At 48.9% G+C, this 23918-nt stretch overlaps 1 protein-coding gene across 29 annotated transcripts in view; it reads right to left on the reverse strand.

The window, feature by feature from the left end:
* The window catches only part of PSD2 (pleckstrin and Sec7 domain containing 2), a 53184-nt gene that overhangs the window by 6202 nt on the left and 23064 nt on the right, over window positions 1–23918 (reverse strand). For 17 of the 29 annotated variants that reach the window (XM_070234126.1, XM_070234123.1, XM_070234122.1 and 14 more), the window contains 11 exons: window positions 23352–23801; window positions 22747–22941; window positions 19882–19962; window positions 15892–16004; window positions 15107–15165; window positions 4528–4617; window positions 3382–3425; window positions 2105–2295; window positions 1865–1935; window positions 1264–1421; window positions 194–338 (listed from right to left, as the gene is read on the reverse strand). In XM_070234126.1, the coding sequence (XP_070090227.1) occupies window positions 194–338; window positions 1264–1421; window positions 1865–1935; window positions 2105–2295; window positions 3382–3425; window positions 4528–4617; window positions 15107–15165; window positions 15892–16004; window positions 19882–19962; window positions 22747–22941; window positions 23352–23801 (1597 nt within the window). Of the gene's footprint in view, window positions 1–193; window positions 339–1263; window positions 1422–1864; window positions 1936–2104; window positions 2296–3381; window positions 3426–4527; window positions 4618–15102; window positions 15166–15891; window positions 16005–19881; window positions 19963–22746; window positions 22942–23351; window positions 23802–23918 lie in introns of all 29 variants that reach the window. The other 12 variants (XM_070234112.1, XM_070234113.1, XM_070234116.1 and 9 more) reach the window with 3 other exon arrangements.

Below are 23918 nucleotides of genomic sequence, written 5' to 3' on the forward strand. Positions count from 1 at the left end.
TGCGTGGGCTCAGTCTTCCCATCTGTAAATGGGGTGGGGTGTGGTGGGGATGGAAGAGAGTATCTGCCCCTTCGCCTTGTCTCTTAGCCCAGGACCAGGCACTTATAGGAGATGAGGTGGGGGCTTTTGAAAGGGGGCCTGGCATGAGGGACATAGCCTGGGGAGGTGGTATCATGACCCTAGGAGCTTGTACCTGGCAGAGGCGAGTGGTACAAGAGGGCAGCAGGGGCCGACAGAACTTCTTCATGGAGCTGACAGCAGCTGGGAAGGCTGGGGCCGAGAAGATGGCAGCCACCAGGTTGATCCTAAGGATCCAGGATAGCATTTCTTCCTTGCTCCTGGTGACAGGAGGAGAGGTCAGAGGGCACCAGCTTCTCATAATAGGACTCTCTATCCCCCACCCAGCATGCAGTACCCAGTACCCAGCACTAGCCAGGCACAGAAATGGCATGAATACCTTCACATAAGTGGGCTAAGGAGTGAGGGAGAATGGCAGGGTTGGGGCTGAATGGGCTGGCCACATCTGCGCAGGGAGCTCCCCTTCCGTCCCAGCTCTCAGGTGAGACTTAGATTTTCACGGCCTAGGTCCAGAGCTAATGGCCCTGGAACTAACAGATCCTAGAGTCAGCCTAGGACCCAGGGGATCTTTAGAGGCAGTGGACAACTGGCCATCCCCACTTGGCCTCCTGTCCCTGTCCCGCTACCTCGCCTGGCACACACAGTCCCGTCCTGAGTGCTCACCTACTAGCCTCCCTCCCTTTAAGCTCATCTGACACACGAAACTCCAATCCCAAGTCACAGAAGGATGGGGTGCAGGGGAGTGACAGAAGGCCTTACAGGGAAACCGTAGGGTGAGTCTTTCCCACCCCTCCCCCCCTTAAAGTGAAGGATGATTCATAAAGATTCCATCTGCCCCATATTTAGGAACTTCAGGGTGCATCAGAATTACCTGGAGGGCTTGTTAAAACACAATTGCTGGCCCATCCCCAGAGTTTCTGATTCAGTAGGTCTAAGGTGGGCCCAGAGAAATGGCATTTCTAGCAAGTTTCCAGGAGTCACTAAGGGGACCACATGGAGAACCAGTGCTACAGGGGACCCCAGCTGTTGGTTTGTGCCAAGCAGATACACTTGTTCTTGTGGCTGATGCTCAGGGGAAGCCAAGAGCGCCTCTCCTGAGGACAGTGAGGAGAGGGTATGAAGCAGGCTCCATGCTGCAGGCCCTGAGCCCAGGGTGGGAGTGAGGGGGCTACCACCCCTACTTACGGTGCCTGGAACAGGAAGACCCTCCAGTCGGCCGTCTTCAGCTTGAGCACGTTGGACTTCTTGCTGTAGTCAGAGGCCCTGGTGGCCAGAGCATGGTGCACACGAATGGCATTCTTCAAGTCACCCTCGGACAGAGCTTTGTCAGGCCTGTACTCATCCTGGACAGGCGGGGTGAGGGGTGGGCAAGCCTCTGTCATCGCCAGGCACCGGCTTACTGGCCCACACTTCCTCCACTCCCACCATCCCTCCCTCTTGCTCTCCCCATCTCTGTCCTATGTCTCCGTCCATTCTTCAGCTCCTGCCGGTGTGATGCCATGCCCACCTCAGCAGAAGTCACTCCAGGCACTCCTCCCCACCCCCTGTTTTAGGGACCTGAACAGGCCTCACACTGGGTATCCTCTGAGTCCCTGGCATTTAAAAGACCCCTCCCTGAAATCACCAAAGCTCTGGGTGAGCCTGAGTCAGGCCCCTGATAGGGGAGGACCCAGCATCTGCCTAAGCCCCAGGTCTTACCCAGGACACTCTGGGCACCACAAGGTAGGGGCTGGATGGGGGAACAAGCTGGCCCTTCCTGGGTAAGGACTCGGAGGCAGTCTCTCACCTTCTGCAGGTACAGGATGGTCCCTTTGAGCACCGCGTAGAATTTTTTCCAGCCACGCCTCCCACGGGGTGCTGGGGAGGGGGGCATGGGTAGTGTGGCAGCAACTAGCACCCTAATATCCCCTCCCCTAGTTCCCCCACGTGTCTACTGCGTGTGCACCCCTGGAGGAGTGGCCAAGGCGGGCAGACCCCCTCTGGAATAGCATCCCTCCCCATACCCCTTCCCCCGCCTGACACCCACTCCTCTTGCCATCCATGTCGGCGTGAGTCTTCCGGGTCAGCACACCATGCTTATAGGTAGTGGCACTCAGAGCCTGCGGGACATCCAGGAAGGGGTTGCCACCATCCACGATCCGTGTCACCTTCTTTGTGCCTGTCCCAAACTTGTCATCCACCAGCTCAGACAGTGATTTCCTCAGTTCGTCCTCATCACTAGGAAAGTACTAGGTCTGAGCACCACCTCCAAAAAGGCCTCAGACCTACATCAACATGCCCTTTCCCCACCCACCACCCCTCTTGGAGACAGTCAGAGGTGAAGAGAAGAGATGAGGAGGTTCCAATTCCAGATCACAGATCCAGATCTCTGACCCCTCCCCTCAGTCTTCAATTCTGACCCCTGACCTCTGATCTTTGATTTTTGGCCTCCAACCTCCAATCCTCACCCTTGATCACAAAGTTGGAGACGTTACTATCTCCAGGCCTCCTTCCTGGTCTTCCTTCTCCTCTCTCCAAACCTGAAAGCCCAGCCCCAGGGAGCAGTAACCAATGGCCAGACTGAAGCTACTACCCGAGGCCCATGGACATGCTGGGGGAGGGCAGCCAGTAGATGAGGCCACTAAAGTCTAGGCTCCCCATTGGAGCCCTGCTAGAAGAATGCCATCTCTTCCCCATGCAGCTGGGGTTCCTAAAATTCCCTGCTTGGGACCTCTACAAGGACCCAAAGATCCAAGCTGCCCTGGAGAGCACAGCAGGGCAGGGTGGCCACTTTCCCCAGGAGCCTCTCAGTCTCCTCAACCAGCAGGGTCACCAAACCTCTTTCCAGATAGCTGGGCACCTCCAGGTCTCACTGCCATTGCAGGGGAAGAAGTTATGGAGAAGTCACCCCTCCCTACTGCCAAGAAAAGTTGTCACCTAAATATGGTCATATTCTTGGGTTAAAGGGGGACCCATGCCTCCTGCCTACCTACCTCCCAAAGGGGAAGGAGTTATCATTGAGAATAGTGGCAATATCCCTAGCACAGAAAACCAGTTGTAGACATCATGGAACTAAAGTCACAATTCAATCTATTCCACAGCAGTGTAAACACTGCACACTTTTTATCAAGATAGAAAGCGAGCCCAAAGGGGAACTCAACATCAGATGCTGGCCAGTTGGACAGTGGTCACCAGGGCCCTGGGTTGGGAGAGATCAGCACCATGGAGAGGGGCAGGAGTGACTTCCCTACAACCCCAGCCACCGTCCCTTCCCTCTCCCAGTGATTCAGTCTCCCCATACCTGTGCCCATAGGCACTACTCACATGGCCCATTCCAGCTTTTCATTCTTGATGGAGTTGTAAAGGGTCTGGGAGAAGGGTAAAGAGGGAGAAGAGGTCAGATGAAGAATCAAAGAAATCTCCATCTACTTCTAGCAATGCGGATTCAGTGAGAGAGCACCTTTTCAGCCAGTAGGGCAAAGTGGGTGTTTCATTCATAGATGTTTGTTGGATGGGTGAATGAATGGGGGATGTGTGGGTGGATGATTGGGTAGATGACTAGGTGGATAGATTTGAATATGAGTGGGTTGGTGGGTAGATTGAATTGAATATGAATAGGTGGGGAAATGAGTAGGTGGGTGGATAGATGAATGGATGTGGAATGTGTACAGGTGAGTGTTTAGGGGTATAGGGAGTCTATGTGTGGGTGATGGGTGAATGGGTAGGTGTATGGGCACGTGAATGATTGAGTTGGTGGGTGGGTAGATGGGAGGATGGGTAGATGGGTAGAAGATCAGGAGAAGCGGATAGGTGGGTGGTGGGACTGGATTATTTGATCTCACTTACAAATATATACTTACAAGTGCTTCTTGACGGGGAAAAGATAATTATGATAAGAAGAGTGATGGAGACAATGTTCTATTTTTTAACCTCTAGATTCACTATCCAACTTCCCACCTGGTATCATCAGGTCCTTCGAACACACTATCTAAAACTGAACTTATCATCTACCCCAAAAGACCTGCTCCTCTTGCTCCAAGGCCAAGAACTGACCAGCCTTGAAGGACCAGAGTTCCACCCTGGGCTTTAGTCTCAAAAAAAAAAGTATGTTCCCTTAATGCCTGTGATGTTGGAGGAATGAGTGGACTTTTCCCTGTGGTGATGAGTATGGTGGTGGTGGTGGTGGTGATAGCGGTGGCAGTTGTGGCAGTGTTGATGATTACCATGACAGCAATGATGATAATGGAGTGCTGAAAACAAATCTCACAAAGCCTACCCTTCTCCCTAACTCAAGGACCACACTATAGTCAAATGTTGAGCTGGATGGTCTCTAACTCCGTCCCAAAGTCGTGGTGGCCCTGACTCCAGTATGAAAAATATGAATATCAGGACTTAGTGGGGCAGAGACATCTCTCCTCTTCACCCACCCCTGGCACAGCTGGGCACATTGGGACCCTTAGCAGGTTATACCTTCAGCAGGTCTTTGGCAAAGTCTTGGCCATCATTCAACTGGTCCAAGTTGGCAATGAATTGCTGGCAGGACATCTTCTTGCCAATGTTCTGTAATGGAGAAATGGTTCTGCCTGAGAGTAGGGACGGAGGCTGGTGTGGTCCCCACACCCTGCCCTGCCCAGCCAGAAGGGATGAGGCAGCATCAAGGGCAGTAATGAAAAAAAACTGCCTGGATTTCCCTTTGCCTCCAAGAGTTTAAAAAACTCTTTTTCACATTCAAGATTCTATTTGATCCTCAAGCATCATGAGAGGTTGGGGTTCTCCTCAAACCCAGATGAGGGAGTCAGGTTGGATGAAGTATTGTAATAGTTGACATTTGCCAGGTGCCTGCTATGTTCCAGATTTTGTACTGGACATGCATTATCATGTTTCCTTCTCACAACAAGGAGAAGGTGAGGTGGGTGTTACCATCATCCCCATTTGACAGGTAAGGAAACTGAGGTGCAGGAAGGTAAAGTGATGTGCCCATGATCACACAGCAAGGAAGTGGTAGGGCTGAGTGTGTCTGACACCAAAGCCCATGCTCTCACCCGCTACTCCATGGTTAACTCTCCCAAGGTCACACAGCACCAGGACTTGAACCCAGGCCTCTTGGCTCCTGAGCAGAAGCTCTGTGTATTCCGTCACAACTGTCTCACCCTCTCACCTGTACAGAGGGGCAGCAAGACCTCCAAGAGGTAGGTGAAGTGAGGGAGAGTTTGGTCTTATGAGAATCAAAAATTAATTTCCACCCACACACATGGGTACCCCATGCTGAGCTGGGCTGGGACCAAGGAAACCCAAGCAGATGGTTTTACTCCAGGAGACCCAAAAAGCTGGGAATGCGTGTACCCCCAAGTTCTGCCTTCTTTTTTTAACCACTGAGTTAGCAAAGGGGCTCCAGCCCTCCAAACCCAACACCTGATGTGCATACCTTCAGACTGTCCTTGCAGTATCCACATTTGAGGAAACACTGGATAGCACTTCATCTTTGTGAAGACGAAGACCCTTGAACACCAGATACTTACTGGTGTGGGACTCGTGAATTTAGGTTTGCTATAAGGCTGTGTTTCCCACGATTTACCTACAGATGGGAATAGGTATTCCCCCTAAAAAGGATTTCATAATCAAATAAGTTTATTTACACGCTTCAGAATCTTTAACATGATTACATGTGTTGAGAGTCTCCAAGGAGAGGATTCCATGTACAGATTCCCAAATTTATTGACCTTGGCACTATTTTAGCGAAGAGAATCTATTAACGTCACATGGCACATTCACACACCACAGAAAATAATTCAGAAAACAATGATATAAGAGTTTATAAGTCGCTGACAAGCAAGAATTTTCCACACCTTTTCCAAAAGGTTAAGGAGAAAAGATCCTTTGTGTGTCTTGATATAGTGTGTTTCATATGTTTATGTGTATATTTTACATGTACATATATGTATGTATGTATACATGTATATACAGCCACTTACATGTGCATTCATAATAGAGGAGTATGAGGGCAATGTTGACAATTTTGTCTGAGTTCCACACACACTGAATGTTCCCCAGCCATCAGTCAGGAGTGCAAAATCAAAAAATAACCAGGCAAGGTTTCCAATCCTAGCAACAGAAGACTATCTTGTTGCAGATGAACCTCCCCAGCAGAAACAACTGCTGGTCAAAATATTAATAAGACATCTGTGTGGAGGCATTAGAGAAATATACAAGCAGTGAGGACTTCATGAGTAAAGATTCTGCAGAGAATGGACGTATGGAGAGGTGAGCCCAACAAGGAGCAGCTTTTCTCCTTGAAGCATCTGTCAATTCACAAGTAGTGGCCAAAAGCCTGAGCACTGAGTGGTCTTATAGGACTGGAGAACAAAAATTGGAGCTCAGGACCCACCAAGGACAAGGGGCCCTTGGAAACACCCCAGTCATATTTCAACAAAGAAGTTGAAATTAAGAAAAGAAATAGTGGGGCTAGCCCTAGGGTCTAGTGGTTAAGTTTGGCACAGTCCGCTTCAGCGGCTCAGGTTCGGTTCCCAGGTGCGGACCTACACCACTTGTTGGTAGCCATGCTGTGGCAGCGTCCCACATACAAAATAGAGGAAGACTGGCACAGACGTTAGCTCAGGGACAATCTTCCTCAGCAAAAACAGAAAGATTGGCAACAAATGTTAGCTCAGGGTAAATCTTTCTCAGGGGAAAAAAAAGAAAGGGAATACTAAAGAGAGTTCTTCAGAAAGAAGGAAAATCATCCCAGAGGGAAGCATGGAGAAGCAGAAAGGAATGAAGAGCAACAAAAAGGGTGGCTAAATTTAAATGAATATTGATTGTGTAAAGCAATAATAAAGTTTTCTGAGGAATAAAATAGAGAGATATAATAGTTAAAAACATGATAACAGTAGTATATAAGTTTAGAGCACAATAAATGGAGTTAAAATGTTTCAAGGTAATTTCATTGTCCAGGAAGCAGTAAAAGCACTTTGATAAGTCAAGGAGGCATATTGCAAACCACAAAAAGAATTCTAAAAGAATGCACAACTAACAAGCTAATGAAATCCCAAAAAATACTTAAATAATCCACAAGCAGGCGAGAAAGGAGGACAAAAAAGGACAATAGAGGGGCTGGCCCCGTGGCAGAGTGGTTAAGTTCGCGCGCTCCGCTGCAGGCGGCCCAGTGTTTCATCGGTTCGAATCCTGGGTGCGGACATGGCACTGCTCGTCAGACCACGCTGAGGCAGTGTCCCACATGCCACAACTAGAGGAACCCACAACGAAGAATACACAACTATGTACCGGGGGGCTTTGGGGAGAAAAAGGAAAAAATAAAATCTTTAAAAAAAAAAAAAAAAAAGGACAATAGAACATGTGAGTCAAAGAGAAAACAAGCAGGCTGGTGCTGTGGCTGAGTCCATGTGCTCCACTTTGGCGGCCCAGGATTCCCTAGTTCCGGTCCCAGGCGCAGCCCCACTCACTGCTCATCAAGTCATGCTGTGGTGGCATCCCACATAGAAGAACTATAATGACCTACAACTAAGATATGCAATTATGTACTGGGACTTCAGGGAGAAAAAAAAAGAGAGAAAGATTGGCAACAGATGTTAGCTTAGGACCAACCTTCCTCACCAAAAAAAAAAAAAATTTCGATCATGTGATCAAGGAATACAAAGAACCAACTCCAAAATCAAAAAAAAAAAAAGAGAGAGAGAGAAAGAAAAGTAACCTGGTATGTCTAAACTCAAATATATTAGTAATTCATTAAATCGTCACATTAAAAGGCAAAGATTATGAGACTTGATTTTTTTCTTCAAGTATATGATACAAGAGATAAAAAGTCTGACAAAATAGACTTGAAGGCCAGAAGCACTACTAGAGATAAAGAGAGACATTTAATAATGATAAAAGGGTCAATCTACCAAAAGATATAAGCATCCTAAATTCGTATGCACCTAATAACATAGTCTCAAAAGATAAAAGACAAAAATTGATAGAACCAAAAGGAGAAAGACATATTTACAACTTGGTTAGGTATTTTAACACTGCTCTCTCAGTAACAGGAAGAACAAGAATACTAAACAATTAATTAGTTAACAACAATTAACTAATGCCAACAGATTAGATGACCTAGAGGAAATGGACAAATTCCTAGAAACACACAAACTACCAAAACTGGCTCAAGAAGAAATAGGAAATCTGAATAGACCTATAACAAGGAAAGAGATTGAATTAATAATCAAACACCTCACAACAAAGCAAAGCCCAGGACCAGGTGGCTTCACTAGTGAAATTTACCAAACATTTAAAGAAAAATTAACACCAATACTTCTCAAACTCTTCCAGAAAAAATGAAGCAGAGGGAATACTTCCTAACTCATTCTAGAAGCCCAGCATTTCCCTGATACCAAAACTTGACAAAGACATCACAAGAAAACTACAGAACAATAGCCTTTATGAATATAAATGCAAAAATCCTAAACAAAATACAAGCAGACAGAATCCAGCAGCATATTAAAGGGTTATAAACCATGACCAAGTGGAATATAGCCCAGTAATGCAAGGGTGGTTCAACATACAAAAATCTATAAATCAATACATCATATTAACAGAATGAAGGGGGGGAACCACATGATCATCTCAACTGCAGAAAAAGCGTTTGACAAAATCCAACACCTTTTCATAGTAAAAACACTCAACAAACTAGGAATAGAAGGGAACTTCCTCAACATGATAAGGGGCTTTTATGAAAAACCCACAACTATCCTCCTACTCAATGGTGAAAGACAGAAAGCTTTTCCCCTAAGATTAGGAACAAGGCAAGGATAGCCACTTTCCAATTTCTATTCAACATTGTACTGGAAGTTCTAGCCAGAGCAATTAGGCAAGAAAAATAATTAAAAGCCATCCAAATTAGAAAGGAAGATGCAAATCTATCTCTATTCCCAGATGACATGATCTTATATAGAGAAAATCCTAAAGAAACTACAAAACAACTATTAGAGCTAATAAACAAATTCAACAAAGTTGAAGAATACAAGATCAACATACAACATACAAAAATCAATTGTATTTCTATGTGTTAGTAATGAACAATCATAAAATGAATTTAAGAAAACAATTCCAATTGCAATAGCATCAAAAAGATTAAAATACTTAGGAATAAATTTAACCAAATAAGTGAAAGACTTGTATACTGAAAACTATAAAAGATTCCTGAAAGAAATTAAATACCTAAATAAATAGAAAGACATCCCTGGAGGCCAACCCCACGGCCGAGTGGTTAAGTTTGCGTGCTCTGCTTCATCGGCCCAGGGTTTCGCAGGTTCAGATCCTGGGCGCGGACATGGCACCGCTCATCAAGTCATGCTGAGGCAGCATCCCACATGCCACAACTAGAAGGATCCACAACTAAAAAATATGCAACTGTGTACCAGGGGCTTTGGGGAGAAGAAGGAAAAATAAAATCTTTAAGGGGCCGGCCCCGTGGCAGAGTGGTTGAGTTGGCGCACTCTGCTGCAGCAGCCCAGGGTTTCACAGGTTTGGTTCCTGGGCACAGAGATGGCACCACTTGTCAGGCCATGCTGAGGCGGGGTCCCACATGCCACAGCTAGAAGGACCCACAACTAAAAATATACAACTTTGTACCAGGGGGCTTTGGGGAGAAAAAGGAAAAATAAAGTCTTTAAAAAAAAAAAAAAAGACATCCCTTGTTCATGGATTGGAAGACTTGATACAGTTAAGATGGTAATACTCCCCAAACTGACCCATAGGTTCAACGCAATCTCTATCAAAATCCCAAAGGCCGTTTTTTGCAGAAAGGTAAAAGCTTATCCTCAAATTCATAGGGAATCACAGGGGATCCCAAGAGCCAAAACAAACTTGGAAAAGAATAACAAAGTTGGAAGACTCAGCCTTCCTGATTTCAAAACTTACTCCAAAGCTACAGTAATTAAAACAGTGGGACAATGGCATAACAATAGACATATAGATCAATGGAATAGAATTAAGAGTCCAGAAATATACCCATACATCTATGGCCAATTGATTTTTGACTAGTGTGTTAAGAACATTCAATGGAGGAAAAATGGTCTCTTCAACAAATGGTGCTGGGACAATAGGCTATCCACAAGCAAAAGAATGAAGTTGGACATTTATCTCACACTATATACCAAAATGGATCAAAGATCTAAACATAGGAGCTAAAACTATAAAACTCTTAGAAGAAAACATAGGGGTACACCTTCATGACCCTGAATTTGGCAATGGATTCTTAGACACCAAAAGCACAAGCAACAAAAGAAAAAATAGATAAATTGGACTTCATCAAAACTTAAAACTTTTGTGTATCAAAAGACACTATCAAGAGAGTGAAAAGACAATGTACAGAATGGAGAAAAAATTGCAAACTATATATCTGATAAGGGTCTAGTATCGAGAAAATATAAAGAACTCTTACAACTCAACAACAAAAAGACAAAAAATGCAATTAAAAATGGGCAAAAGACTTGAATAGACACTTCTCCAAAGAAGACATGTAAATGGGCGACAAGCACATGAAAATATGCTCAACATCACTAATCATTAGGGAAATACAAATCAAAACCACAATGAGATATCACTTCACACCCTTTAGGATGACTACTATCAAAAAACAAAAGTGTTGGTGAGGATGTGGAGAAATTGGAACCTTGTGCATTGCTAGTGGGAATGTAAGATAGTGCAGTCTCTATGGAAAACAGTATGGCTGTTCTTCAAAAAGTTAAAAATAACACTACCATATGATTCAGCAATACTACTTCTAAATAGACACACAAAAGAATTGAAAACAGAGTCTTGAAAAAATATTTGCACACCATGTTCACAGCAGCATTACTCACAATGGCTAAAAGGCAGAAGCATCCTATCAGCAGATGAACATAGAAGCAAAGTGTGGGATTTACATACAATGGAATATTATTTAGCCCTAAAAAGGAAGGAAATTCTGACACATACTACAACATGGATTAACCTTAAAGATATGCTAAATGACACAAGCTAATCCCAAAAACACAAATTCTGTATGATTCCACTTATAAGAAGTATCTAAAGCAGTCAAATTCACAGAGACAGAAAATGGAATGGTGGTTGCCAGGGGCTGGGGGGAGGGGGAAATGCAGAGTTGTTTAATGGGTATAGAGTTTCAGTTTGGGAAAGTGAAAAAGTTTTGGAGATTGGCTGCATAACAGTGTGAACAGACAACACTACTAACCTATACATTTAAAAATAGTTAAGATGGTAAATTTTATGTGTATTTTACCATAATTTTTTTAAGGTTTTATTTTTCCTTTTTCTCCCAAAGCCCCCTGGCACATGGTTGTGTATTTTTAGTTGTGGGTCCTTCTTGTTGTGGCATGTGGGATGCCACTTCAGTGTGGCTTGATGAGCAGTGCCACGTCCACGGCCAGGGTTCGAACTGGTGAAACCCTGGGCTGCCAAAGCAGAGTGCGCAAACTTAACCACTTGGCCACGGGGCCAGCCCCCTACCATAATTTTTTTAAATAAATTTTTAAAAATCAAAACAAGGGGGGGCAAGAATTTGCATAGACATTTCCCCTGAGAAGATATACAGATGGCCAACAAGCACATGAAAAGATGTCCAACATCATTAGTCATTAGGGAAATGCAAATAAAAACCAAAACCTACCCACTAGGAAGGCTATAATTTACAAAAAAAAAAAAAAAAAGGAAAATAAGTGTTGGCAAGGATATGGAGAAACTGGAACCCTCATACATTGCTGGTTGGAATTTAAAACAGTTCAGCCACTACAGAAAACAGTTTCACAGTTCCTCAAAAAGTTAAACATAGAATTACCACAAGACCCAGCTAGTGTACTCCTAGGAATTGAAAGCAGGTGTTCAAATAAAAACCTGCACACAAATGTTCCTAGCAGCACTATTTACAATAACCAAAAGGTGGAAACAATTCAAATATCCATCAACAGATGAATGGACAAACTGTGGTATATCATGCAATGGAATATTATTCAGCCATAAAAAGGAATGAAATACTGATACGTGCTACAACATGGATGAACCTTCAAAACTTTATGCTAAATGAAAGAAGCCAGACACAAAACTACACACTGTATGATTCCATTTACTTGAAATATCCAGAATAGGCAAATCCATAGAGACAGAAAGCAGATTAGTGGTTGCCAGGGGCTGGAGGGAGGAGAGAATGAGGATTGACTGCTAATAGGTACAGGGTTTCCTTTTGGGGTGATGAAAAGTTCTGGAACTAAAAAGTGATGACGGTTTCACATCATGTGGAAGTACTTAATTCCATTGAATTGCACACTTTAAAATGGTTAAAATGGTAAATTTTATGACATGTATTTTAACATAATTTAAAAAATCATGAGGGGCCGGCCCCGTGGCCGAGTGGTTAAGTTCGCACACTCCACTTCGGCAGCCCGGGGTTTCGCGGGTTCGGATCCTGGGCAAGGACATGGCACCACTCACCAAGCCATGCTGAGGCAGCATCCTACATGCCACACCTAGAAGGACCCACAACTAAAAACAATATACAACTATATACTGGGGGGATTTGGGGAGGAAAAAGCAGAAAAAGAAAAGAAGATTGGCAATAGTTGTTAGCTCAGGTGCCAATCTTAAAAAAAAAATCGCTAAGGATATATAAGATTTTTCCAACACAATTAAAAGACGACCTTATTGGCATGCAGAACACTACAACCAAGAATTGCAGAATACACTTTCTTTTCAAGTCCACGTGAAATATCTACTAAAATTGATCTCTCTCTGGACAGAAAAGCAAGACTTGACAAATTGCAAAGAAGTGAAATCATACTGGGTAGGTTATCTGATTTAAAATATAACAACAACCAGGCAAAAACACATGTACTCAGAAAAGAAAAAAAAAAAAGACATGAATCCAGATCATTCCAAAGCTGAAGGAGGTGGATGATTGGGGGCCTCCAAGTTCCCAGCTCCTCCGTCCCTCCCCCACTTGGGTCAATCGGGCCTCCCAGCCTGCCCTTGACACTCTAACCTGTGCCCACAGCTTCCGTCTCCCAGCAGAAAAGAATTCCATTTCCCATGGGTCCTTTGAAGAGCTCACAGGAACTGCAACAACCAGGCGCTGGGCCAAGTGCTTTATCAGTGCTGTCTCCTGAAGCCCCCACAGGGACTTTACACCGGGAGAAACTGAGGCTCAGTGAGATAAATAACTCCCCCCAGGCCACACAGCTGTCATGTGGAGAAATAGAGAGGGCTCCCACCCAGAACCCTTGCTCCCGAGCATCGAGCAATACTGCCTCCAGAGAGAAAGTCAGGGTCCTCAATGTCTCTTGGCCGCAAATAGGAACTATGCTGCCCCACCCACTTCTAATCTGTGAAGGTGCTGATGTTTCTCTTCAGCTGTGGACATTAATGTGGGGCCACGGGCAGCGCAGGCCCACCAAGCTGGAGGGTATTCTCCACCTGAGGGTTCACTGGATAGTGGCAGCTGCCCTCGCTGGCAGTTCTTAGCCACGGGGAGAGGCAGCCAGGGCTTGGCATATCAGCGACTGGGTCCTGAGACTGCCCTGGGGCCTGGCCAAGGGTGGGGCTGGGGAGAGGAGAGGTGTGTTTAGTGCTCCTCTCAAGATACGCCAGCAACACCTGCTCTCCATAAACAAACAGAGTGAGCCGTCTTGGGGGAACATTAGCCAGTTAATGGGCGTTAGCTCTGGTGACATGCCCGTGGAATATGCATGTCTTCTCTCCCATCCACAGTCAGGCCACTGGCCCAGGTGGACATAACTGGAGTTGTCCCACAACTACTCTTCCTGCCAAGGTCACCAAAGCTCTCACCCTCCCCAGGCTAGGTGCCCCAATGTGCCCACGCCCACCCAGGCTGCCATCAGACTGTGGCCTTGTCATTCTTGACCCTGCAGGAATCTGCAGGCTGGGCCTTTGGGCTCTCCATCATTTAAATTTTAATATTAGTAGTGAATACTATTGTTATTCTTACGTAATAATCTAATTCATAGTAAAATCCTTACTAGGAGCCAGACTCTAATACTTGGTCTTGTGTATACTACCTCTCTCAGTCCTCCCCAGGACACTGGCAGAAATCATTATTCCCACCTCACACATGCAGAACCTGAGACCCAGAGAGGGCAAGTGTCTTGGCCAGGGCCACAGAGCTATCACACAGAGGCAAGTCTGAAGTCGGGTTCATCCCAGCTTTTTATTCCATCCTACATGCCCTGGACTTTCCTAGTTAACTCCAGAAATAGACAGGCTGGCCTGTTGTCCCCATGAGTAACTGAAATATCCCCAACCCAGCACGGGGCTCTGACCACCCCTGGGTGAGCAATGATGGGGCAGTGATTGGTGGAGCCAGATGGGGTGATGGGGGACACAGAAGGAGGACATGGAGATGGGGGGTCTAGGCTCACCAGGCATGCACAACACCAGCTACACTTACCACCTGAGGGAGGGCAAGAGAGCCCAAAGAGGGGGTCCCCGGAGCAGATAGAGGAAAGAAGAAGGAGTTATTAAGTCCCAAGCAGCACTGAGACAGCCCAGGGCCTGGGCCAGACACAGCCTCACAGCCCAGGGCACCCACTTGTCCCTTCTCTGTTTGCCTGGTGAGTGGTGGGGGTGATGAGAATGCCTCTTGAGGGAACCTACCATTTGACTGGTAGGAGCTGCCTGGAGTGTGGCACACAAATGGGGCTACATTTGGGCTTGTGGGACAAGAGGTAGGAAGAGCACACAATCTTTTAGCAAAGTCTGGCATGGACACAGCTAGGGCTGCCCATCGTATTGAGCACATCCTAAAATTCCACGTGCCTCAGCTCTTCTCACTGCCCCTTTTGGGTGGGGACACGGGCAGGTCTCAAGTGGATAAACCAAGGAAGGGCCAAGTCTGGAAGCCAAGCTGCCCAACTCCCAAGCCTGCTAAAAGAAGCATGGCCACTGAGCAAGAGGCCTCAGGCAGGAGGCTGGAGAAAGCCAGCCCCTGGGCAACTCGGGGCAGGTCGGTGAGAGGACACTCCCCCTCCCTGCCTCCCCAACTCACGTGTCCGTGCAGGTCCGTGTTGAGCAGCATCAGCGCACAGGTGAGGGTGTGGATTCCGTCTAAATCAGAGATGGTGGCATCTTCAGTGTGAGGACCCACTCATTCCCAGTCCCAGCCACCCACCTATCTCCTGACAGAGCCAGCTCAGAGGCTTTGAGACAGGAAGAGGCCAGCCAGCTGCTGAATGCACCTCAGGGCCCAAGGCCTGTGACACTCCTTGTCCCACTGCAGCACTGGACTCACTTGCCTGCCAGGGGTCAGGGCCAACCCCTCCCTCAGAGGAGACCTGATCACCCTGGGTCTGTTCTAGCCCAGACACTTGCTTCCTAGGGCCAAACTCACCTCAAACCTCAGAAGACCCAAGAATTCTCTGGGTCCTGGGCCATGTCTCTGCCATAACCTGTGTCTCCTCCAATAACTAGCCTCATCCCCCAGTTCCTGGGACTCAGGTCCATTCATAGGTCACTGCCCTAAGAGGGCCCTGACCCAGACCTCCAGGCCAGGACTCCCACCACACCAAGAATCAGCAGTGAGACAGGGGACTAAGGAGGATGAAGACCCAAAGGTCTGAATCTAGGATGGAGGACTCTCAGGCACAGGGAACAACAATGGGTAAGACATTTGGGGGGGTCTCTTGCTCAGCAGGCAGACCCCTTTACATATGCCATAGTTCATTCACTCAATGTTTATTGAGCAGGACACTGGGGCAGGTGGACCAGGGGCAGGATGAAGCCAGGGCCAGGCTGGGAGGCGGGGGTCAGGCAGAGTAGGGCAAGTGGCCATACCTTCTGAGGTGCTGTCATCAGGGTTGCACTGGCAGTACCGGCGGGAGAAGTGCGTAAGAACACGCTCGCGCTCCTGTGTCTCCCCCATCAGCGGGAAGGCCTTCAGGAAGGTTCTGGAGGACAATTCAAGGATACTGAGGGCCTCCCAGAGCCCATGAGTCAGTCTGGGTCCTCACCCAGGGTAGGAGGCACCCACCACACATACACACATCTACCCAAGGAGATCAACGCTCCAGTGCCCCAGCATCTGGGCCCAGGGAGGCACTCTGGTCCCTGGGACAGCCTCTGGAGAGTGGAGGCCAGGGGGCCTGGCAGACTTTAGAGTGTCAGCCTTCATCGCCCTCCAGGGCCCTTTTGGAAGTAGGCAGGGGACAGATTGTGAAGAAAAAACACAGATGAGCACCTCAGTGCCAGCATCAGCTCTTCTTTGGGGTAAATGCCTGCTTCTCGCTCCCTCCTCTATGCCTGGGCCCAGATGGTGATGCCTGCCCCTAAGACTGCTCTTCCTCAGTCATTCCCACTCCTCACTTGATGTGCCCCCAGCTGAGCCCCAGGCCCAACCCTAGCCTCCCTCACTCTTCTCTCACCCCAAGTCTGAGCTGTCCCCAAGTCTCGATGGTTTGTTCTTCACCCTAGATCTCAATCCCTCCTCCTCTGTCCTCATCATACACCCAGGAACTCTGCAACAGCCTCCTAACAGGTACACCCCCTGCACGGCCCTAACACATCCTCCCTGCAACGCTGAGTGCTCTTTCTAAACACACATGCAGTCAAGACTTGCCCCTGCTTAAAACCCATCACTGGCTCCCCAGAGCCCTCAGAGCAACGTCCAAGCTTCTCATTTCTGGTCCTTGCTGTCCACACCACCTCCCTGCTGCTCCTCCAACCTCACACCCACCGGCTGCCTCCCCACACCATCTTCACACCCTGGACAGGACAGGCATGTTCACTCCTCCGTGACTCTGAGCAGGGTGGCCCTGCCCGGAAGGCCCTTCCTTCCTCAGCGGGGCAGCTCTGAATCCCCCTTAAGGACCACTTCAAAGGTTACTGCCTCTCAGGGCCCCTGGCAGCTGATCCCCAAACCAGAGGGGCTGGGAGATGGGGCCAGGGTCCCTCACCTTGGGGCCTGGGCATACCCCTTCTTGAAAAGGGAAATTACAAGCTGAGCCATTTTGGGCCTCTACCTGTCCTGGGTTCATGAAGCCAGTTTGTTCCTAATTTTGCTATGGTTCACTGGTTTCTGTAACCCCACTTTGCTTTATCTTCTTTCATACTGCTCCTAAGGCACCCTGGGACCTGTGAGCCACATCTTGGTCAGCCCTTACCCTCTGAGGCTTCTCAAGGCATCCAAAACTGCAGACCACCCTGTAATTCAATCCCAATCAATCAAGTGCAGTACAAAACCCTCTGTCTGCCATCTACTGTTCCTCCATCTGTCTTTCCTGCTCCCTGTTCTCTTCCCCCCATCTGGCCACGAGCTCTGGCCCCTCTCTCTTCTCCTCACACTCCACTAGAACTTTCTAAGACCCTTCCCCCATCCCCACTTTAGCCTGTCCAGCTATGAGCCATCCATCCTAGCTTTTACTCCCCAGCCCAAACACCTCTTGCCCGGGGGTCTTCACCAAGCCCCAACCCAGCTCAGCCGCCACCAAACTCTCAGGCTGCCCCCAAGGTCAGCCTCCCCACTGTCTACTCTCTCCCCTGCATCTTGACACCACCAGCCACTCTACTATATCTTCTGTGCAACCTCTCCCACCCACCCTTCCTCTAGCCCCAGTGCCCAACCTCAGGCCTTGTCCTCTCCCACCTGACCCTCTTTGGAAGTCTGCACACCTCTGGATCCAAGGCCACCAGCACCCTACTGCCAGCACTGCCTCCCCAAACACTGATTTACACCCAGCAGCTTCTGTGGTGCCTGTGCAGTGAAGCCTCAGTCTATCGGGCTGGCACACAAGGTCCTCTGATCATGAGCTGACCCACCGAACAGCTTCTTCACTCCAACACAAACTTCAGACTCAGCTCAGGATACAGTAGCCTGCAGCAGACCAACACTTCCACTGAGAATGATGAGAATCCCGGACAGAATATATCTCTTTTAAGCTATCAGAAAACTGTAGATGCAACAAAGACCAAAAGCACCAAGATTCTGGAGGAGAAAGTTAAGGAAAGGTGGGCCGATCTGCAGCTGCTTTTTCCCGGGGCCATTGCAAATTACAGGCACAGGCAAGAGACAGAACCTGTGACAGCTTCACGTTGCTCAAGTGACAAACCCAGACACTTGAGGGGCTGTAGACACACAGATTTCCCTTTGAGATATTCGCCAAATTCTGAATATATGAAGGGCAGGACGCTAAAAAGCTGAGCAGAAAGCCTCTGAGAAGTAGGGGCATTTGGCTTTTTTTGAGAGTCTTGCCGCATTGAAGAGATAAAACTACCAAAGGGAGAGGCCCCAGTGAACCACCAGGCTCCCAGTGGGAAGCCCTGCAGGCCCCCACCCCATGAGGGGGTGGGCCCTGAGCCTTCCCAAACTTCAGTGCAGCCTCTCCTCAGCTCAGCCCTGGTTGGATTAGGACTGAGCACCCCTGCGCCCCTAAGTGCCCAGCAGAGGACAGGGTAGACCCTCTCTGGAGGAACATGTAATAATCTAGAACCACTATAATTCTACACAAAAGGTACAGCATCCAATTAAAAAATTACAGGGACCAGCTGGTGGTGTAGTAGTTAAGTTCAACACACTCTGCTTTGGCAGCCCAGGTTCGCAGGTTCAGATCTTGGGCCTGGACCTACACCACTCATCAGCCATGCTGTGGTGGTGACCCACATATAAAGTGGAGGAAGATTGGCACAGATGTTAGCTAAGGGCTAATCTTCCTCAGCAAATAAATAAACAAATAAATAAATAAAAATTAAAAATTACTAAGCATGCAGAGAGACCAAATATATGATAGAAAACCAAGAGGAATGAAAAGAGACAATAGAAACAGATAGAGATGGTTTACATGAGGCAGATACTGGGGTGAGCAGATAAGGACTTTCAAATAACTATGACCAATACATTCAAGAAAAGGGAGGGGAAGATGGAGAAAATAAGTGAAAAGATGAAGAATCCCCACAGAAAATTAGAATCTATAAAAACAAATTTTTAATAAAATGAAAACTCTAGAACTGAAAAATATAACAATAGAGAGTAAAAACTCAATAAATGGGTTTAACGACGCACTAGATACAACAAAAGGGTAAGTGAACTGGAAAGATCTCCCAACTGAAGCAGAGAAAAAAGAATGGGAAATATATTTTTTTAAGTGTAAGCGACACATGGAGCATGGCAAGAAGACGTCACATACGTGGACCACCCACCCCTTGGCTCAGAGCCTGTTGTCCCTTCCCGCTGGGGATCTGGCCTGACGTCTCCCTGCTGGCCCTGCCACCAGCATCTGCTATACACTGGGCTGCATCCTCCATTCCACCCCCAGCGCTCCCTGGGGCCAGGTGCAGGCCTGGCCCTCCCAAGGGCTACTCTCTGGGTCCAGACACCAGTAGGACCTGAGATCAAATCCCCCTTTTACCATCTCCTCCCTCAAGGCTGTGGGGAAGTCGCTTTACCTCTCTGGACTACAGTTTCTTCATTGGTAAATGGGAATGATAACACCTACCTCACAGGGGTGTTGTGAGGATGAAGTCAGCAGGGTGTGTAAAGACCTATACCATCCTACAGATAGGAAGTGCTCAGTACAGGCAAGCCCTTTGCCCCTTTCCTCTCCTAAAGAGTCACGACCGCATTCCACCTTCATATCAGCGCCTACCACAAAGCCGGGACTCATTGAGTCACTGGATTGCTGCTGCCCTGATGACGCCTTCCCCATAGCCTCCCCAGAGGGGTCAAGAGACTTGCCCACGGTTGCACAGTAAGTGTATGATAGAACAAGCATAAGAACCTAGATGCACCACCTGTACCCCCTGTGGGCACTGTCCCATCCCAACCCCACTGACCTGAGTGCTCGGTCCAGAGTTAGGCCTGAGAAGTCAAAGAAGCTGAGGTACTCCCCGGCCACCAGCCTGCTGAACTCGTTGCTGTCGGGAGAGCATGAAGTGTCCATCAGAATCAGGGCACAGCAAATAATGCAGGGTATGTGGGCAGTGGGTCCCCAGGGAACCCTGACCCCCCATCCAGACCTGCCCACACCTAAGCTGCCTCCCCCTGCTAGTCAGTCAGGCTCTGACAGTTCAACCTTGGGCTGGGGGTCAGGAAGACTTCCTAGAGGAGTTGATGTCTTAGCCAACACCTTCGTAGCCTCTTAGAAAGTAAGAGCCAGGCAGGTGAAGGGAGTAGGAGGTGGGATGGTGTAGAGTGTCCCCAACAGAGGAAACCACACAACATGTCCAAGAAGCTACCAGCAGGGCCATGCAGCCAGAACTGGAGAGCAGGAACGGGGGCAGCAAGAAACGAGGCAGGGAACCGGGCCTGAGGGCCGAGGGAAGGGTTGGGACTTGATTTGGAAGGGCTTGAAGCAGGGGGGGGGGGGTGAGTGAGATGGTCAGATGTGTACTGGGAACACTCTACCTGCTGAGTGAAGACCCACTGGGGGGCTTCAGTAGCTGGCAGGAGAGAGGTGGAAGGGATGGGGAGGAGAGAGATTTCAGAATCCACAGGACATGGAGATGGAATGGGTATGGGGCATGACCAAGAAGGTGGTGCCTGGGGGAGACGTCCAGCACTCAGGACAACAGGTGGGGCTGGATGCACCCACGTGAGAGTCGTCAGCCCACAGCTGGTTAATAACAACTCAGTGGAAGGGTGGATGAGGTGTGCGAGAGGAGGGTGCACAGACAGGGCAGCAGACCCAGGACGGAAATCTGAGGAAGGCCCCTCTTAAGGGTGGGCTGAGGAGAGAGAGCCAGTGAAGGAAACAGCAACAGCAGCCAGAGAGGTAGGAGTGTGGTGTCCTGGAGGCCAAGGGAGAGAGTGTTTCAAGAAGACTGGAGAGATGAATTCTTGCTGAAAAAAAAATAACAAATTTCCACCTGAATCTAATCAAGCCCCGAGCTCTCCCCTCCATTTATAGGAGACCTGGGAAATAGAGGAATGTGTGAAGTAACACCATGAGGATACCAAATCCAAAACGTGGAAAATTCTTCCAGACAAATGGCTCCGTTTCTTCAACAAATACATGGCGTTAAAAAAAGAGGGACTGTCAGACTGTTGTTGATTAAAAGAGACTTAAGAGACATACTGGCCAAATGTAATGTGTGGACCTTGTTTGCATCCTGAGTTGAACAAACATTTTTTGAGACAATCAGAGAAAATTAAACATAGACTGAATGTTAGAGATACTAAGAAATTTTTGTTATTTTGTTAGAAATGGTAAAAGAATCCTTATCAGTTAGAGACACATTCTAAAGTATTTACAGATCAAATGATAGAGTGCCTAAAATATGCTTTAAAATATTTCAGCACCTGGAGAAGGGGCCTGTGGGGGGACTAGATGAAACAAGAATAGAAAAATGCTGGTAACTTTAAAGCTGAGTAATGGGTACATGGACGCTTAATATATTATTTTCTCTGCTTCTGTATATGTTTGAAATTTTCATAATAAGAAGCTTAATTAAAGAAAAAGAAAAGAGTGGCTGGGGCGTCAACACTGTTGAAGGGGGATAAGGTGAGGTCTGGTAGCAGCCACCGGATTCAGACACCAGGCTGCTACTCACCCTGACGAGAGGGGCTTCCGAAGAGGAGGGGTGGGGAAGAAGCCAGCCCAGAGGGGCTGAATGTGGAGAAGGGGAGGGGACAGACGCCACCCAGGGCAGAAATCCCGGAAATCATGGCTGTGAAGAGGCTGAGGGAGGACATGCAGTTGAGGAAGGATTTTTGTTTTCAGATGGGAGAGACTTAAGCACAATGAAATGCTGATGGGAAAACTCCTGTAGAGGGAGTCTCAGAAAGGATCAACCATCATGAAGGCTCCTGGAGGATGGCATAAATTGGCGAGGTAGGTTACAACCCAGCTCAGAGGTGGGGGCTTCAGAGTTGTGATTTCTGGGCTGGGGCTGGGAGGCCAGAGCGATGTGGAGGCTGCAGGAGGGTGGCAGAGGTGAGAGGGAAGGAGAAGAGAGGGATCTGGGAGCAGAGCCCCCTCACTCCTTCCTGTGGCCTAAGCCCCTAGTCAGCTCCAACCTAGGGTCTAGGGTCTGGACTGTACCCCTAGCCTTGTGAGCCAGGCCTGCTTCCGCACATCTGGGAGCCTTAATGTGGTTGTTGGGAGGCATTCTGGAGGAAGGACAAAGGCAGCTGGACATGCTGGTGGTCAGACATGCTTGAGATGTTGCCCCAGTCTCACAGTCCCCACCCCCTTCAGGACTCCCAGCTGGCTAGTCCCCCCCCCCCCCCAAACTCCATCCAGAAGCCAGGGCTTGTGCTTTGGCCCCTTTAGCCAGTCCCAATAGACAGTGAGTGGGGTTTAATGAGGGCCAGGAACCCCTTCCCCACCTCCTGGGGCCCAGGTTCTCCTCTCTCCATGGCCCCAGTAAGTAGGCCACTAGCCTCTGCCCAGCTGCTCTGTCCTCACTACCACCCCTCATGGCCCCGTAACCACATGCCACATCCCACTCTCCTAGCCCCAAGGGGCTGCCCTACCACTACCTCCCCTCCCTGAGAGCATGGGCCCTGGCCCAGGCTGCCCAGAAAGGAAATAGATTTAGGGCAAGGCCAGGAATGAGGACAGTGGCAGGAGGAGGAGTTCTTGGGGACCGTTGGGAGCCCCCTGAGCACCAGGCACCCCTGACAGTAGTCACAACCCCTTCAGGCTGAGGAAGACACTGGGTTTGCCTGGGATGGGGGGTACAGGAGATGGAACTCACTTCTTGCCCAACTGCCGGGCGACATCACAGCGCTGGAAGCCCTCGAGGTGGTAGAGGCGGCGTGCCAGCCGGCGAGCAGCTTCACTGACCCCCTGGCACCCATTGGCCAGTGGGTCTGTGCCCCCAGGCTCCAGCCCCTCCGAGCTGCTCAGCTCTGAGTCAGAGTCCGACAGGCCATCCTTTAGGCTCGGGTCGCTGCAAAGGGAAAGTGGGGGTAGAGAGGAGGGGACTAGAGGCCCAGGGTCAGAGGCCCTAGCAGGGGGCTGGAAGGTCTCCCCAGGACTCTGAAAACCTATGCAGGGGCCAGAGCAGGGAAAAACACTCCACTGCATCAGGAAGGAATCAAGTCAGAATTATAGAAGAGCGCCTCAAGTGAGACCATCAGATGCTATACAAGCACACAGCACAGCTCCCTGGCCCCACCAGGGCTGGAAAAGCCTGGAAGAGCAGAATGGAACCTCAGGACTGGGGTGGGAAGTCTGGGTGCAGAGGAAGACATGATGACCTTGTTCACTCTGGGTACTGCCCTAACTTGCCTTGCCTCCTCTGGGTCTGTTTCCCCATCTGCTCAATGGTTCCAGCTTCCAACCTGCGCCCTGCCTTACCTGGCTGAGTTCAGCAACTTGTCTGTGTCCTCCTCCTCTTCATCCTCATCCCCATCTGGGCCCTGGGGTCCATCTTCATGGAAGCCATTGGGCACGGCCGTGAGAGACAGGCGGCTCAGGACGTTCTCTGAGCGACTACAGGAGATGGAGCGCCGCAGGGGGCTGCCCAGCTCCCCATCACCACCAGCTGCTCCCATGTCCGCCTCAGGCCCCATGTCCCCAATGCCCAAACCAGCCCCTGGCTCAGGGCTGTCACGGGCCCTCTGCTGGATGAGGGGTGTGAGGGGGGCCTCGAAGCTGACGCAGCTGTCACTCTCGTCTGTGAGGCTCAGCACATCGAGGGAGTCAAGGCTGCTGTACTGGGTGCCCCGCAGTAGCTCTGACTCCACAATCTTCTCAAAAGTGGCGCTGAAGCCATCCCGCACATCTGGCTCTCCGGGGCCACCCAGCCTGCAGGATGCAAGGACCAGTCACCATCCTCCCGGGGTGTCTCCCATTACAGGTGCTGACTGCATCAATCTGGGTCTGGGAGCTCCCTTGGGGGCTGGGGGCAGGCATGGACTGTGT

Source organism: Equus caballus, chromosome 14 (genome assembly GCF_041296265.1).
Source record: "Equus caballus isolate H_3958 breed thoroughbred chromosome 14, TB-T2T, whole genome shotgun sequence".
NCBI lineage: Eukaryota > Metazoa > Chordata > Mammalia > Perissodactyla > Equidae > Equus > Equus caballus.